General features: G+C 36.0%; 1 protein-coding gene across 1 annotated transcript in view; it reads left to right on the plus strand.

The window, feature by feature from the left end:
• The first annotated feature begins 475 nt into the window (after positions 1 to 475).
• Positions 476 to 18,370, plus strand: part of LOC149801545 (alpha-aminoadipic semialdehyde dehydrogenase-like) — a 144,645-nt gene continuing 126,750 nt past the window's right edge. Inside the window, exons 1-4 of the mRNA XM_089955745.1 lie at positions 476 to 670; positions 6,716 to 6,769; positions 9,766 to 9,831; positions 13,420 to 13,500. Of these exons, the coding sequence (XP_089811871.1) occupies positions 491 to 670; positions 6,716 to 6,769; positions 9,766 to 9,831; positions 13,420 to 13,500 (381 nt within the window). The 5' untranslated portion in view covers positions 476 to 490. The remainder of the gene's footprint in view (positions 671 to 6,715; positions 6,770 to 9,765; positions 9,832 to 13,419; positions 13,501 to 18,370) is intronic.

Below are 18,370 nucleotides of genomic sequence, written 5' to 3' on the forward strand. Positions count from 1 at the left end.
TTAGTATCATTGGAGTATCATATTACAATTTCTTTGTTCCATTAATTTAAATAAGTCACCTGCGGTCAAGTTAAACGCTCTTGCCAGCTTGATATTGGCCTGTCTGATTTGCTAAAATGTAATTAGTTCAAAGTATAGAGTTTTCTGCAAAGTTTGAATAGGATGCTTAAGTGTTATATTTGTTTATTTTGGGGTTATCTCTGCTCTCCTGCCGCCGTTCGTGTATATTATTTGTGTTGTGTCGTCCGCCTTTGAAAAACAAAGACATATATACAAAACGCTTGTCTAGTTTACTCCTCTCTTTATCGCTGTATATTATGTGCACATCCTCATGAAACTGAATGTATTGATTTTATTTCAATATTACAAATAAAGAAAGAAATAAACAACCGAAAAACAAAACAAAACAAGTTTTGTCCGATTCGGTCTAATTTGATTCGATTTAGTCCGATTCGTCATTTTTTCACACAGGCTCGAGCTAGGACCGGAAATGGCGATGGTTACACGGTTTGGCACGCTGCTAATAAAACGTGTAAAGTTTCAGCGAAAGCACACCGCCAGTATGGCAACATTTTTAATAGAAGACCCTAAATATTCTTGGCTAAAGGATCTTGGGCTCAGCACGCAAAATAAGGGCGTTTTTCATGGCTCATGGGCTGGTAGTGGTGAGGTAGTGTAGAAAATGGCATTGACTTGTATAATATATGCATGTTGTATTTGACACTGTCATTGTATTCGTTTATTTTCATTTGTAAACAGTAATATAAACATTGCATCATATTTGATTGACATTTAACTGTGGACAATCGTCAGTTGGTTTTATTTATTTTTTTTAGTCATTATTTTGACAACCGACTAGCGGTGAAGGTCATTTGGAGTAAGTTAATAATAATGTGAACTCCCATCTTCCTTCGTGCCTTTCTCGACCTATTGAGGTGTCATTCGAGGTTCATATATGGTATAAAAGTGCTAAGATAAAGCGGTACATCTCAGAGTATTAGAGTAAGTGCTTTTTATTATGAAGGTAGATGCTATATGATATAAAAGCTATATGAAGGTGTGTCAACTGCGTAAACTTTGATTGGTTAATTTGTCGCACTAGACCATTGATGTCCAACCCGTGGCCCGCGGGCTGATTTTAAATGGCCCGCCAGAGCTCGAGCAGCTATATAGTCGTTGCTTTTCAGTTTTCTGCTGCGACCCTCGGCTTCAAGAAAAACATTTTTCAGTGGCCTATGGTGTCAAAACGGTTGGACCGCACTGCACTAGACAGTACTTGTTGTTAATGCCCCCTCCCCCAACTATAATTATCGTTACAAAAACATAAGATTATTTTATTTACACGAGAAGATCATGACATACATTTTGGTGCCCTAAAGGCTTGACATAGAACTTTTTCATACAACCTATGCTCATGGTATTTTGAAAAATGCATTTTGAAGAAGTAATATGTACTGTTGGGGATGTAGCAGGGTCTCATTATTACATATTTATAACCCTCTCCCAGCAACCCCTAAGATATTATGCCTGGAGCTGAACAAAAGTTCAAATCTAAAACTAAATTGGAGTGAAAATTTCTGAAATGTGGAAATCAGCAGTTTTCTCGTCAACTTAGGGGAAGTAAATGCTGTCATATTCATACATAGATACAAGTGAATAAAAAAAGCTGAAAGTATGTATCATTTTTTTCCTGTATACAGTAATTTGGCGTAAATTGTCCTCAATCGCATGTTGAAATTTACCTCGCTTTGATTTATTCCAAAATAAAAGTATGATTCTGGTGAATCAGAAAATCTAAATTCATGTTTTTGTACATTTTTTTAATGCTCATTTGATAAATTGAAAGAAACTAACCTGTTATCATTTATTCTTCAAGAACAGTTTGTGTATAGAAAAGAAAAACATTCTCTGTCAATACTCTGCATGGTCCTGTAATGCAGCATATGCATCCGTAGTGTGCATCATTTATGTCAGGAAACGACAGTGACACATTTTTCATTGATGTGAATATAAATAAATGAATAGTTTGTTCATCCTCAGAGGTTTGAATGTGTTATCAAACTGAAAACTGGATCTGACAGAATCACAAACAATAGAAAGATAGAGTGCAAGACTCCAATTACTTGAAGACACCAGGCATTCATGCATGACACAGTGTATGGTACATGGTAGCCAAGAGTATATTATATCCAGATTAACTATATGAGAATATTTCACAAATATAAATCATTATTAGAAAATACATTCAATTTTGAATATAAAGTCTTTTCACTAGCTTGGGTTACAAAAAATATTATTAAAGCATGTTAATGCTGTGTATACTATTTACCCTGCAGACATCAGTATCCATTTGTATCAATTATGACAGATGGCAAAGACTTAGAAGCCCAGGTGTTGAATAAATACACATTTCAACTTACTGGTAGGATATCAAATGCCAAGTTTATTCTTTTACAAAGCAGGCCAACCCTGAAAATTGGCTTTGAATTCTTTTAAGTATGAAGAATTTTTTATATACAAAGTAGACTTAAATAGGGAAGCTGAATTTGCTTCTTTTTTACTGTTATTCACAGTTAATCAAAACAATGGAACAGTTTGAAATGAAAACATTTCACACATTTGCTATAATAAAGTGACTCCTCATATTCATTGTTATCGTGTAATTTACGCATATAAAGGGAATAAAAATAAAACAAATCACATTATTGATCTCAGCAATGATGGATAGGTTGGTAGTGCATTGCTCAAAGAGAAAAGAGGCTTTACTCTTGCATGGAAGAACAAATTGCTGCCTAAAGCTTCTCAGTAGAGGACAACATGAAAATCAAAAAATTGTACTATACGTGTGGAGTGTGATGTAAAGGAAACTGATCCAGCTGCAGAAAACACATGAAACTATAGACCCCAACCCACAAGAGATAATGCGTGTAAAAATAGTGCTGTCAGGCGAGGGTGTTGCAAGTGTTTCACATTAAAGCAAATAAAGGAAGTAGCAGATTTCTAAATTTACTTAGAATTAGAGTAATGGAAAGACATTTTAGAATTCCTGATTCAACTATGTCTGCGTGGGTTCGAGTCCAAGGCTCAGCTAGCGTGGGTACGTGGGAAAGCCTGCCAGTAGCTTCTTGTGGGTCGGTGGTTCTTCCCTGGGTTTTCCAGGGTTCTTCCTCCACCAGTTATACTGGCTGCCATGTATAGCCTATCTTGTGCTGAAAAATGACGTTAAACCCTAGAACAACAACAACAACAACAGATTACAGTGAATAATGCCAACTCTAGCAGGTACTACAGTGCAGAAATACAGATTCCAATGAATAATGCCAACTCTGGCAGTTACTGCTACTGTACATAAATACTGATTACATTGAACAAAACCAGCTCTAGCAGGGACTACTATTGTACATAATTACAGATTACAATGAATAATGGAAACTCTAGCAGGTACTATACTGTACATAATTACAGATTACAATGAATAATGGAAACCCTAGCAGGTACTATACTGTACATAATTACAGATTACAATGAATAATGCCAACTCTAGCAGGTACTCCTGTACATAATTACAGATTACAATGAATAATGCCAACTCTAGCAGGTACTACTACTGTACATAATTGCATATTACAATGAATAATGCCAACTCTAGCAGGTACTCCTGTACATAATTACAGATTACAATGAATAATGGAAACCCTAGCAGTACTATACTGTACATAATTACAGATTATAATGAATAATGCTAACTCTAGCAGGTACTACTGTACATAATTACTTATTACAATGAATAATGCCAACTCTAGCAGGTACTACTACTGTACATAATTACAGATTACAATGAATAATGACAACTGTAGCAGGTACTACTACTGTACATAAATACAGATTACAATGGCATATTTCCTGTTCAAAGAATTCACTGTATAAATGTATCATTTTAGAATTCAGGTGGTTAAAGGTTTCACTATTTAAAACTTTTCCTGTTTTTCATGTATGCTTTTGTTTGTATTTATAGCTCAATTGCTTTTATATTTCAACTGAGGTCAGCTCTTGTACAAATAACACCTTGGTCAAATATAGAAATTGTTAAAACAATAATTGACAGCATATCTTTGTTCAAAGACTTTGAATTTGTTGTCAAATATGCATGAGCTTTCATCCTTAGTTCTGTTTTCTTGCAGAACTTAGCATAACTTTCATTAAACATTTTGAGCCAGTGCAACATGTATGAAATGATTATTGTAACACTGTTCTGTTATCTGTTCTTGGATTAAAAAGAGTAATTGGATGAATAAATATCTCCCTAAGTTTTTTTAAATCTCAAACAAGGATGGGCTTTTATTGAAGATCTGTTTTGTACATTAAGCTATCTGATTTTGTTGGACCAGAAAGGATTTTGTGATTATGATTTATGCAGACTTTTCCTACTATTATAATGCCTGAGCTGCTTGTGTGTGTGTGTGTGTGTGTGTGTGTATGTATATATATATATATATATATATATATATATATATATATATATATATATATAATTACAGTCCACTTAGACAAAAGAGTAGTGCTTGAAACCAGAATTTGGTGTTTTTGCATTATGAGCAAAACATAGGAAGGGCCCACTTCAATCTTGATCTTGAAACTATTATTATGCAGTAAACATTGATATAAATTGTGGAATGGGTCAGATTTGATAAATTAATGCATATTTAGGGTAAAATTAGGTCTCCGCTAATATTTACTGTTGAATACATTGTAGTGTCATCATCCAAGCATTATCAGGGGTGTAGTGCAGTGAGACTGCATTCACTTAGCTTTTTTTTGTACTCGCAAATGTCCCCCTGCATCTGAGTAACTTGTGTTTACTCACTTCTTTATTGTGTTTTCTTCATTATTTAGCAGTATTCCACTGGGCATCATCCACTTGCCAAATAAAGTAAGGGGGGTGCTAAAAAAAATAATTTACCTAGATTTTACCCCATAATTTTTTTTTAACTTCATTCAAATTCTTAAAATAACTCATTGGAGATTAGCAAATTTAAAGTTCACTGACAGAGTAACTGAGTATGGTGTATATACTTGTGAGCAATATGAGGTATGTTGACACAAAAATTCAAATGATGTTTCATTACCTACAGAGTGTCTTTCTTCAGAAAACAATTGTTTCAGTTGCATGGTCAATATGTTTGTGTCACTGCTTTAAGCAGTAAGAAACCAGGAAATGTCAGGTTATTGACCACAGAAAACAGGCATCTGTTTAATACATTACTTTTATAGATGAAATTTAACATTGTTGAGCTTGTTCATTGAGACCATTGACCACTATAAAGAGGTGACCATTAGGGCAGGTTTTACTGTACAATAAAGATGTACTCACAAATTTAGCTCATGGCTAAAGAAGAATGCATTTTGTAAAATAATTTAATTATTAATCAATTTTAAGCCAACCATTTTCTAAAGTTCTGTCTGTTTTTGTTATTAAATAATATCATTTTGGTAGTAGGCGTTGATGTTTATAACAACTAGCAAAGAAAATTGTGGAATATGAGTAGTATATTTTCCCCATACTGCAATAATCTTCAGAGCAAAGTTAAATTAGAGGCCTTTGTTACCGTCACACTGTTTCGTAGTCACAGGGCTCCCTTAACTTCATTTTGGACCATTGCCAAGTTTCATGCATTTACAACTTTACTTTTGACCTCCAACTTTGTGTCTGTACTTAAATGCTTCCAATGGTTCATGTATGGAGTATCGGCTGATGTTTATTATCATAGCGATCCTCAGGATCAGACTTTTTGAGTTTCAGTTATCAATGTCCCTATATACATCGTATTAGCCCATTGCGGCTCAACAAACAGGTGTCGGACATTCTTCACTACCCTACATACTCTCCCAGATCTCTCTTTCTGAGGTATTCCTATAGAAAAAATGTAGATCTCGGCTGTGCAGTGTGCTGTGACAGGATTTGCCCCCAACACGCCAAAGATTATTTTATATATGCAGTAAAGTTTCTATTGAACCTTTTTTTGTGTGTGTTTTTTAAATTGTTAAATAATATCATTTTGGTAGTAGGCATTGATGTTTATAACAACTAACAAAGAAAATTGTGGAATATGAGTGGTGTATTTTCCCCATACTGCAAGAATCTTCACAGCAAAAGGTAATGCTGAATGGACATCATGCTTTCCTATGCTTCAGATTTGAGGACATGCACAAATATATTGAGGATTTCCCACCTCAGGCACCGCTCCGGTGGCCTGGTGGTTAGAGCGTCCGCTTCGGATGCGGGAGGTCATGTGTTCAATCCCCGGCCGAGTCATACCAAAGACTTACAAAAACGGTACTAACAGCTGCCTTGCTTGGCGCTCAGCATTAAGAGGTTAGTGTTAGGACTGGTCAGCCTGGTGTCAGGATAATGTGACTGGGTGGGATATCATGCTTCATGTCTGCAGCATGATGCCCCAGTGCTAGACATCACTATAAATTGTCACACTGCAGACATCGTAGCGATATGAATGAAAAATTGTTAAAGCTATGTTAAAAATCCAAATCTTCTTGTGATGTGTATATAAAACATTTTAGAAAATGGGGAGTTCCAGACAGATTTTAACACAATTTGGAGAATCTTGGACTATCCCTATGTTTTCAAAATAAAACACTAAGCTGCTTTCTTTGACTCTAATTATAAATTGTTTTAAAAGGCACAATTTTTTTACTTCAGGAAGTCACCTCCTACTGTCCAGCGAATAACAAGCCAATAGCTAAGGTAACTCAGGTATGTGTACTGTTACTTTACCTACAAATCAATAATGTTGAAAAACATTAATTTGTGTTATAATGTATGTAACTCATGATGAATATTACTGTACCATAGTCTAAATGGATACTTTCTGGAGATGAATAGATCTTGCAAAATTTATTTGCATATTTGCTTATGTCATTTGAGTAAAATGCACTTGTGTTGAGAAGTCAGGCATAAGTTATTTAATCACAGGACTGATTTGATGTTACAGTACTACCCATTTATCTTGACATCCTTGGGCTCAAGGTAGTACTGTCAACATAAGCAGCTGTTGAGATAAGTGTGTTTTGGGGGTGGGGGGTGGCATTGGGCTGAGAAAAAAATCAGAATTTAGCAGACAAGTGAAATTTGTCTGTCAGGGGGTAACTTGTCATCAGTGTATAGGATTTACACTTTGAGGAATTAAACAATGGAAAATTTGATTAAATAAAGGCAAAAGACAAATGCAGTTTGAAATGCACTTGTATATTTATAGCTATTTGCGTTACCTTTGTGTTATACAATCCATAATGCATGAAGTATAGTACATGAACATGAAGATGCATGAATTTGGGTATAGGTCACTTGTTAGAAAATTCCTGTATTAATTACATTCTATTATAAAATATGTAGTATATAAAGACATCTTTAAACAATGGCAGCCTCATTTTGTGTACTGTATAACCCATTGTCAACCAGCAATTAACTATGATATGTATTGTAGCCAGCAGCACATGGCTGTTTAGTTATTACAGTACTACATGAACTACATGTACTTAAATTGGCCTAGATTTTGGGCTGCCTGAGACAGCAAATATAAACTTCTTAATGAAGCTCCCAAGGGAAAATGGTTGCTCATAGGGAGATGAGAATTTGTCACCAAAATTTAGTATTGATTAGGCACAAGTAAAACTTGTACTTTTGTAAAACACTGACAAATTCCAGAATAGAGTAATATATATAATTAAAATTATCTTGCAGAAAACGAAACTGGCGTGAACAGTAAATTTGTTCCAGTCACCAATTACTTTGCAAATGAAAAAATCGATCCAATTTCATTGCTTTATACAAGTTTGGTGCTGACTTCTTTTGATAAAAGGTGCATTGTTTTATATTAACATTTTGTAGTTGGCTTTTTTTGATGAAGGGTGTACAAGTTATTGATGCCACCATGAAAACCAACTTCTGAGGACAAAACGTGTGCCTATTTGACAGCATTAAGCCAGGCTGCAACACGAAATAATCGTAGAGCAAAATATGAGTCAGAACTAGCAGCTTGTCAACATAAATGATAAGACAAAGAATTTGTTAAAGTTGTGACCAATAGCTTCTGTCGATATGTACAGTTATATGTTGATATCAACATAAGTATGATGGACTTGGTAGGAATAATAGACCATGGAACCAGAACTATGTATTTTCATCAATGTAGGTGCTTGTCAATGTAACTGATGTCAATATCAATGTGGTGGGACTGTACCCTTTATGGATTGATGAGAATCTGTCCATCTGTTTTGGCATCAACACTGAGCTCTGTGTTTGTGTTTAGGTGATTTTCTCAGACACTTTTGCATGTAAAGTCATATATCTTAGTATCATAACATTGCATAAGTGATCATTGAAATCAAGGTACCATGATCTATATTTTGTGATTCATACTTATTCTATGTTAAGCTTATTTTCTTTAAGTTATGGTTTGTGTTTAACTCATTAGGAGTAATACACTACTTTGTCAGTACTAGGTCGCTTTGACCTGTATTTCTTACTACAATGACCTGTGATAGCCTTTGCATTTACTTTTGCAGACACAATTGTCTGCAGAGTTACATAACTTGGTAACTGTGTAGGCGCTCCATGAAGGCTACATCCTTACATTAAAACTAGGTCACTGTGATCTATAGTTCACACTCTTCTGACCTGTATTAACCTTGATGTTTAACTCAGTTTCTTCGTCATTAAAAAGAGTCATGTAATTTGATATATAAATACTTAATGAGAAAAAGTACTCTTTAGGCAAAGCTGGAGCAGATGGTGGCCTAGTGGTCTAAAGTGCTTGCCTTTACTGATCACTGCCATCTCACCTCTGTCCATGTGGCTTCAAGTCTTGCTCTTGGCCAGTGTGGATATATGAGAAAGCTGCCAGTAGCTTCCTTTGGGTCAGTACTTCTTAAACCACTTATACTGGCCACCATATATAGCTTTCTTGTGTTGCGAAATGGCACTAAACTCCTAAACAACAGCAAACAAAGCTTAGTTGATGTGACCTATATTCCATGTGTTGGTGAACTGTCTTAACCTTTGCATTTGATTTAGTTTGTTAGGCATTATTACTGCAAAGTGATGCAACTTGATACACAAGGCATGCCATTATTAGTACTGTCTGTTTAGGAAAAACGAAGCATTCATTCCAGCAATATCACTTTTTTGGGCTTTATTGTTCACTCTTGATGTGAAACAAGCCTGTATCTTGATGACACACAAGGCTCTGGCAAGTTATCCAAGTCATCCAAATGACATCCAAGATATTTTAGAGTTTAATTGTTGTGTTTTCATGAGTAAAACAAGTGCTAATCATGTTATTTGAAACAAACATTTTACATTTGTGCTCATTTACCTGTAGTGATAAATTTTAAAATAAAATAAAATGAAGCTTCCCAAAACTGGCCATTAAAGGGGCTGCAGATTTAAAGAGGTGCTGGTTGAAGGAAGTTTCACAATAATTTTGTAGTTAAGAGTATCAAACAAGGTGAAGCATATACAGAATAAAAGTGTGTATCATTCACATTTATCTTGTACATTTTGAAACCCAGACACGATGTGCCTTTCAAAAACTAAAAGCAGCTTTCCAAAAGGAAAGATATTGTATCCCAAGATTTTAATGGATTTAAAAAAAAAAATTTCTTAAGTATGCAGGCTTAAATATTTAAGCTATTTTTTTGTGAATAAATGGACTTATGCATGTATTTTTGTGTATCTGGTTTATATTCCAGGGAAGTGCCCAAGACTATGAAACAACTGTCAGGGCTTCTAAAGAAGCATGGAATACTTGGGCAGAGGTAAGACCCAGATTTGCTATTTCATTATTCCAAATAAAATCTAGATTGAAAATGCTCCGGTGGCCTAGTGGTTAGAGCATCCACCTCAGATGCAGGAGGTTGTGGGTTCGATCCCCGGCCAAGTCATACCAAAGACTTATAAAAAATTTTACTAACAGCTGCCACACTAGGTGCTCAGCATTAAGAGGTTAGTGTTAGGACTGGTCGGCCTGGTTTCAGGATAATGTGACTGGGTGGGACATCATGCTACATGTCTGTGGCATGGTGTCCCAGTGCTAGACATCACTATAAACTGCCACACTGCAGATATTGTAGCAATATGATTGAAAAATTGTTAAAGCTATGTTAAAAATCCAACTCACAGACACACACACACACAAATCTAGATTGATGCTGTTTGTAGTTTGGTGCATGCTATACAGAGTATCTTTAGCCATCTTAGATTAACGCTTCCAAACATAAGTTCAGTTTTTGATATTTACATCTGCTGGTCAAAGACCACACCAGTTTATTGTGATGGGCCGACATCTGTGATTTGTCAGATGTCAGTTAATAAGTACTTGTTACTCTACATTAACATACATGCCAACCATTACACTTTTGGCGTAATCATTACGCTTTTTTTCACTAAATTACGCCTTACGCGTCATTGTGTATGGATTATGCTTTTTTGGTATATCCACCTTCCAAAAAAATCAGTTGTTTGTTTTCTCGTTTTTATTAACATCCCATTAATCCCACAGACCATATTTTAGAAAAGATGGCTTCTACGTAACTACAGTATAAGAGTACGCTTGTCCATGCACTTTCCTAACAGTATTATGTTCTATTTATAGCAACTATCCTATTACCCAGAAACATGCTGGTTCTACTTTCAAACTTTCAACCTTGTATTCTATTTATAGCAGCTGTATGGCTTAGTGAGGAGAGAACAGACTGGATTTCTAATTTTTGATCTTTACTCGCAGATTCTTTTTTCTAATTTATATTTAGTACAGAACCAGTCTATAGGTATTTGGCGCTAAAAAGTATAATTTATTTTAGTCGATGCATGTATGAGAGCAAAAATATCTCCTTTCAAATAATTTCACAGATGGATTAGAAAAAGGCCAAAAATAAACAAAACATAAAATAACAGAATCCTCCAAAGATGAGGACATGAGGGCAGCATCATGTGACGTCTATTGCAGGCCGTGTGGAAATAATTTTACTATTTGGCGCCAAAAGTCATCAGATGTATTCTTGTCGATGTTTGTGTTAGAGCACATATATTTTTTCAAAGAATTTCACAGGTGGATCAGAAAAAGATACAAAAAAAACCCCAATGAATCCTTCAGAGATGAATACATGAATGGCATAATACAGCGTTCCATTCTCGGGCACAGGGGCTCGTATCATTGCTTTAAATTGACCTGTCATACATGTACTATATATTACATGTATGACAGGTCAGTTTTAAGCAACGATACGAGTCCCTTTATTCTAGGGCAGCATCATGCTCATTGCAGTCTGTGCGGAAACGATTTTAATATTGGGCATGGTGGTAAATTTTATGTGGAGAAACACTTGAAAACAAAGAAACACATCGAATTAGCTCGTCTTATGAACTCCAATACTAAGGTAACTTCTTATCCACAGCAGAACTAAATTGCGGACATGAATGTTATAAATGCAGAGGTGTTATTTACCGAGTTCTTAATAGAAAGATAATGAAGATCTTGCTATTGGTGCAGAAGCAAGAGAATTCATAAAACACAATTCTACTCTAGCTATGAAGGTTTTTTATGATAATGTTAGAGATTATTATGCTACAGCCTGTGATTACATGCTCCAGAAATTCCCCTATGGAGATGAAGTGCTTTTAAATGCTTCAGTTGCTGATGTAAATGAGAGACAGTCAATAAGCTTCAAAAGTGTTTGATTCTTTGTCAAGAGATATCCCTTTATCCCTTTCTATTACCATCCTTGCCTACCTTGGATCATCTGGAAGGAGAATTCCTGCAGTATAAAGTTGGGATTCTACCTGACAATATACTTAATGCAGATAGAGTTGATGTGCAGTGGCACCTTATTTCCCAGCTAAAAGACACAATCACTAGAAGATATAAATTTCCTCTTCTTTGTCAGGTTATGAAAGGAATATTTGTTCTTTACCATTCTAATGCTGACTGTGAGAGATTGTTCAGTATTGTTAACAAAAATAAAAGTGAATTCAGATCCAGGCTCAGTAACCCAGTACTTTGTGCTCTACTGGTGTGCAAAACACTCATGCTCTCAGCTGGTACAAAGTGTTTTAAAATGCAACATGAAAATCTGTTGCTTTCGAAAGCTAAAAGTGCTACATATGAAAACTTGAAGCAGTAAAGGATGTTAAAAGATGAGAGGGGCAAATAAATCATTGTTTATTGAATTTTTAGCATGATATTTGTGGATTCTTCTTTTTCTGCTTGGATTCCTCTTTTTGTCCACTTGGATTACACTTTTTCCTCGTCAGGGGTTGGCATGTATGCATTAACTACTTAGAGAAAATTTCAAAAGCTTGCCATACAGCTGCATCCTGTGGTTTAGTTGGTTTGAAACGAAGATGATGCCCCTGAAACGTCTGTAATGGTTGCCATCTTGAAAATCTTGTTATTGCTACTCCTTCTCAATAGATGAGTCACAGTTGTTAGGTGGCGTTGTTCCTATAACAAGAAGGGTGTGGGTTTTTTTCCTGCCACTGAATCAGCCTGGATTTCCTACCATGGTTCATGTAATCTTTACTTAAAGTTTGTGCATATACTTACACTATATAAAACTCCACTGACTGATTAAAACAATAATTCAGGTAAGATTTGACACTACTTGTACATGAGAATAATTTCAAAGCATAATTACACAATGCATTCAACCAAACTTTGCATGTGTGTATGTCTGATGTATCTGAGACAAGTTAATTTTCTTCTGTTCATGGTATCAGGTTCATAATTCAAAGACCATGAGAAAGATTGTTGTACTCAACATGTGGACATGTTAATTCAGATGCATAAGTCTATCTTTGTTAATAAGTTTGGTATGTCTGGAGATTTCAATAATATCTGAAATGATTTTAAAACTCATCAATTCACAAAGATAAAAGGAAGGAATTTACAGACCTAATGAAAATTTCTGTTTTCATTTTAGCCAGTAGAGTATCATCAGTACATTTGAGGGACTCTTATTATAGTTGAGTTTTGAAGAAATATAGAATAGATCATGGAATCATACAGTAGCCTGGTCAACCTCCTGAATTCAACATACAGTAGCACAGACTCTGTATTCTGGTACCACCTGGGTTACAGGCACAAAATTTATTTGACCATGCTGTTTGTCTGCCATCCATCCATCTGGTTACATTTTGTTGTTAGTAGGTTTTATTTTTGCTACATCTCCTTTTCTTGCTATCAAGGTTTGGGTGGACACTTGAAACTGCCTAAGGCTGAAGTCTGGTAACTGGCAGTTCTGTGGCAACTTCATTCTGGAGGCAAGAAAGACATGAAGTTTATTACTCAGTATTTATGGTATAGTTGTTTTTAATGTTTCATTTCTATTTTTTTTTTCACCTTTGAGATCCCTGCACCACAGAGGGGTGAAATTGTGCGACAGATGGGAGATGCCTTGAGACACAAGAAAACTTTACTTGGAAAATTAGTAAGTAGTTAAAATACCTGCAATAATTTTATTAGTTCACATAGATTTAAGTCCTGGTGAGTTTATGGTAATGTCCTGTGGCTGGCATGCATTCTATGTTGATCAAAAGTTCATATTTTAACTTTTCTAAAACTGCTGAATAAATTTGACCAATATTTGGCAGAATGCATCCTTTGTATACATGGTTTTGTAAACCATGAAAGAACTGTAATTTACAATTGATTATTTTGATTTTTAAAGTTCTTAAAACTGAAAGTTTTGCCTAAAAATCCATGAAATTCCTTGAATATTTAGCTCCACTGGTCTGGCATCTAATATGGCCACCATGGTGACCATCTTGAAAATCTTATTAGCATTACTCTGAAATGGAAAGTCAGTCGGACATGAGGATTCAATCAGAAGTGTTTATGGCTTATAGTTGGTCCAAAATGAAAATGATGCAAGTTGATCCCCAATATGGTTTACATGGTGGCTATCTTGAAAATATTGAGATCTATACTCCTCTCAGATGTATAGTTGTATCAACATGGGGTTTGCAGCAGTAGACTTTTTATGATATCTAGTTGGTTCTAACTGAAAATGGTGCTAATTGAATATTCCATAGGTCTGTCATGGTGGTCTTGAAACTTTTGTTCTCATTATTTGCCCTGAATGGATGCTCATTGTAAGATGGGGTATTTACCAAAAGACTTAAAATTATGTCTGTTTGGTTCTAAATGAAACTGGTGTCAGTCTGACATCCAGTATGTCCACCACACCATATAATTTGAAAATCTTATTATTACTGAAGAACATGAAAGATGGTTTCAATGCTAAGCTATTAAAAGGAAAAAATGGTCTTATTTTAAATTCAGGGACTTCTTTATGTCCAGTAGAGTGTCAGTTGCTTTGAGGGTCTCTTGGTTTTTTAAATTATATTTTTTTAGAAAAATTGTTTACTTTATTTTATTTATTTATTTTTAATTCTCTCTAGTTAAAGGCTTTATTTGCTGTTTCTTCTATATAGTAAAGGGCTCAAGGGAGATTAGTTGTTTTTAACTGAGTTACCCTTTAAATATAGACATTATTATTAAGTTTGCACAAATGATGACAATTTATCATCAAATGTTGCTGTTATTAAAAGTAGAACAACCTTTAGTAACTTCTAAATAACTGTATCACCAAATTTAATAGAAAGCTACCTAGCTTGAATGCCTTAAGATGAAAAGGTTGGGATGAATGTGTCTTAGAAAAATGTTCAACATAATTTGACCACTTTTGATTCAAAGTGTTCTGGCATAGAGGTCATGCAGTGTGGATGAAGATGCAGTAACTCAAAAAACCTTGAAATAGTTGTTTTCTTAACATATCTAGTATCATATCTTGAAATACATTTCAACAGAAAGCATCCTACTGACCCATAAGTCTTGGCCAGCCACACACTGAATAGAATACTACCTTCTCAGTGGCCAACTGAAAATAAGTTATAAATAAGTACAGTACATCATTTGCCTTTGGCCAATGAGAGAGCAGTGTTCCATTCAATATGTTGCACTTGCATATTAAGCAAGTGCAATAATGACCATGTCAAGTGGTATATTGGGAAAATGGTTTGTCATTCCTTAAAGGTGTGATAGTAAGCCAAACATTGGACAGGAATACAAAGTCAAATGCCTGATCTAAACATCAGTACCAAAATTATTATGCTGTGCAAAATCTAGATTGAAATATCAGCAATGATTATTAAATAGGTTTGTGAAAATGGAGAGAAGTTTACTTCCTTGTATGACAAGTAAATTTTAAGCAGTGATATGAGCCCCTGTGACATTGAATAAATGCATGGCAGCAAATAGTCACATAACAAGCAATCATTATTACATGTCTTACTCTCTCCTAATGACTCTGATCTGAACATGGAAACAGGTTTTTTTTTGGTAAATTTTTAACAGATGCTCTTTTTATTACCAACATTATTATCAATAGGTGAGTACCCAGGTACCATTGACATCTTTAAGTCTATTTAGCTTTAGGTCTTCAACAGGTGACTTGTTATGATGTCTGGTTGGTACTAAATGAAAATGGTATGGATCTGACATTCAGTATGGCCACCACAGCAGCCATCTAGAAAATCTTGTTATTGTTACTCCACCTAAATAGGTAGTGGCTGAGTGGTCTAAAGCGCTCTCTGTCACAGATCACTGCCATCTCACCTCTCTCTGCGTGGGTTCGAGTCTCGGACTCAGCCAATGTGGTTATGTGAGAAAGCTTGCTGGTAGCTTCTCGTGGGTCGGTGGTTCTTTCCAGGGTATTCCTGGGTTTCTTCCTCCACCATTAATACTGGCCGCCATGTACAGCCTATCTTGTGCTGCAAAATGGCATTAAACCCTGCAACAACAAACATCTAAATAGAACATCATACTGACATGACCAATTATGATGACACAGAAAGCTTCATACATTATTAGTCTCTAACATCCTAGTTTTTGTCTTGCCTGAGGGATCACTTTTCCAATGTCCTCTTTAGTGCTGGCATCGACATAAATGTTTTGTATTTTGCACAGTCATGAAACTTCATGGGTATATTCAGACCTGCCAACCCTTGCGATTTTGGCATGAATTTCACGACTCGAGATAATGATTCACCAATTCACGACGCATGCAAAAAATCACGAATTACCGATTTCTTAATCGCTTCAATAGGAATAAAATGGCTTTTATTCTATTAAGTGCTAATAGTAAAGATAGCAGTTGTCACTGATTCCAATAATAGTCCTGTATTGCTATAGTCGCGATGTTACAGTTTGCCCTGTAGCAAGAATTTTAAAGGAATTAGCTCTGTTTAATTGCTTATCAAGTGTAGCTGCAAAGTGCACTCTGACAATCTGCTTCACTCTAAGTGATTTGTGGAGATACCCATTAAGGTATTTAAAAACGAGTTTCTTTGAGTCTTCAAGAGGTGTTGTTTGATCTTGAGATTTGGATGGCTGCAGTGAGAATAAGATGCTTGAAAATCTCGATGTCTCCCAAGTGAAACAAGTCAACAGTCACCGTAATGGCAGGTTGATTTTAAGTGTCAGAAATGTGGGTCCCACAGAGATGGTTGCAAGAAGAAACCAGTCTGTCCCTGATGTGGGCAGGACGGTCAAAATGGATTTTCCTGCACAGAAAGTGCGAATTGCCCAGCAGAACATTTATAATATTCTACAGCAGGGGTGCACAACTTCTTTTGGCAAGGGGCAGATTGCATTTGTTAAGACCGCTTGAGGGCCGTACACACATTTCTTTAATATAATTACTGTTCATGGGCCAGAATTCTGTTTTGTTTTAATTTGCCCATAGGACCGGACAAAACATGTTTGCAGGCCGTGGGTTGTGCACCCCTGTTCTAGAGACTGCCTTAATTGGAAACTTGAAAAGAGGTCCAGGCGAAAGGCATGATCTTTCCTGTGGCCAGGATATTTTTTGGAAATTACAGCTCTACTTAACACAGCAGGCAAAACCAACACCAGCACAACTAAAGTGGAGATGAAGCATTCTTCAAATACTGCCTGTATCCAGACAGCCATTAGAATGTCAAATCAAATTCAATCAGGATGCCACTAAAACCTTGACAGCAATCCAAACAGAGAGTTAAGCAGACAACACAGTAGTCAGTGTGAAAGAGTGGCCAATAAGAAACCCATTGCTACAAACGAAAACCACATAAACCCAACTCATCCACAGAGCAGCAATCCATAATGGAAAGCAGTTACATCCAGCCCACCAAAAGTGCAGAAGACTACTGATATCAGTGAAAATGCATGCTCTAAACTAAATACAGGGAGGAATAAAGAATCTACAAGACTTCTGTAAGGATCTGATGATGCTGTCAAGCTCTTTCATAGGTTTGAAAGTTCAGGGAATATGGACACTCCAGAAAACCCATACTTCCACCACTTATGTAAATAAAGTAAGAAGTGTCCAAAGGTCACTTGTAAATAGAGGTCACCTGATCACAGTGGCCATTCTAATTCCACTCCTCAACCAAATTTCCTATATAAATGATTTGCGTGTAATGGTTACCTGCCTTCTGCAGACAGTAGCTAGGTGGTTCCAAACCAATAGGGGATTCTCCCTGCCTTAAGCAGTCACTAGAGCATATCAGCAATGTCTGCTCCAGGTATGCAAATTAAACTTTTGTTTGATGAGCAAGGCATTGTTTAAATAAAAGCATAGAATTTAAATTGATGTGTAAACATTTCATATCTCATTTGTACTTGCCATGCTCCAGTCATGTCACACTCTCTGTCAAACTCAAAGGTGGCCTAAGTGGTTAGAGTGTCCACCTCAGATGCAGGAGGTTGTGGGTTTGAATCCTGGTCGAGTCACCCCAGAGACTTATAAAAATGGAACTAGTAGCTGCCTTGCTTGGTGCTCAGCATTAAGAGGTTAGTGATAGGACTGGTTGGTCTGGTGTCCAGATAATATGACAGAGTGGGACATGATGCCCGAGTGCTATGCGTCACTATAAACTTCCACACTGCAGATATTGTAACAATGACTGAAAAAATGTTTAAGCTATGTTAAAAATCCAAATCACATGCACGCGCACACACACACACACACACACACCAAGGTGTCAATATGTCGGGTTCAAATGTGAGGCAGTTTTTATCATTATGGCAGAGGGTTGAGGCAATTAATTTGATGTATGGTGGGAAACGTAGTTGTGTTATCGCTGCAGAAATGGAAGTAACCATTTGTGCCAGTTGGGCGTGTTGTCCAATATATCTTCATCTTCATGGCGTATGTTCTAAACCCATTTTTGAAAGGTGAACCTGTGTTCTGAGGTTACCTGTATACAATCGCCAGTTTTGCCTTTTCTCATAAATTTGCCCTTGCTTGAAAACAA

Source organism: Sinohyriopsis cumingii, chromosome 4 (assembly GCF_028554795.1).
Source record: "Sinohyriopsis cumingii isolate HCF-2022 chromosome 4, ASM2855479v2, whole genome shotgun sequence".
Taxonomy (NCBI): Eukaryota; Metazoa; Mollusca; class Bivalvia; order Unionida; family Unionidae; genus Sinohyriopsis; species Sinohyriopsis cumingii.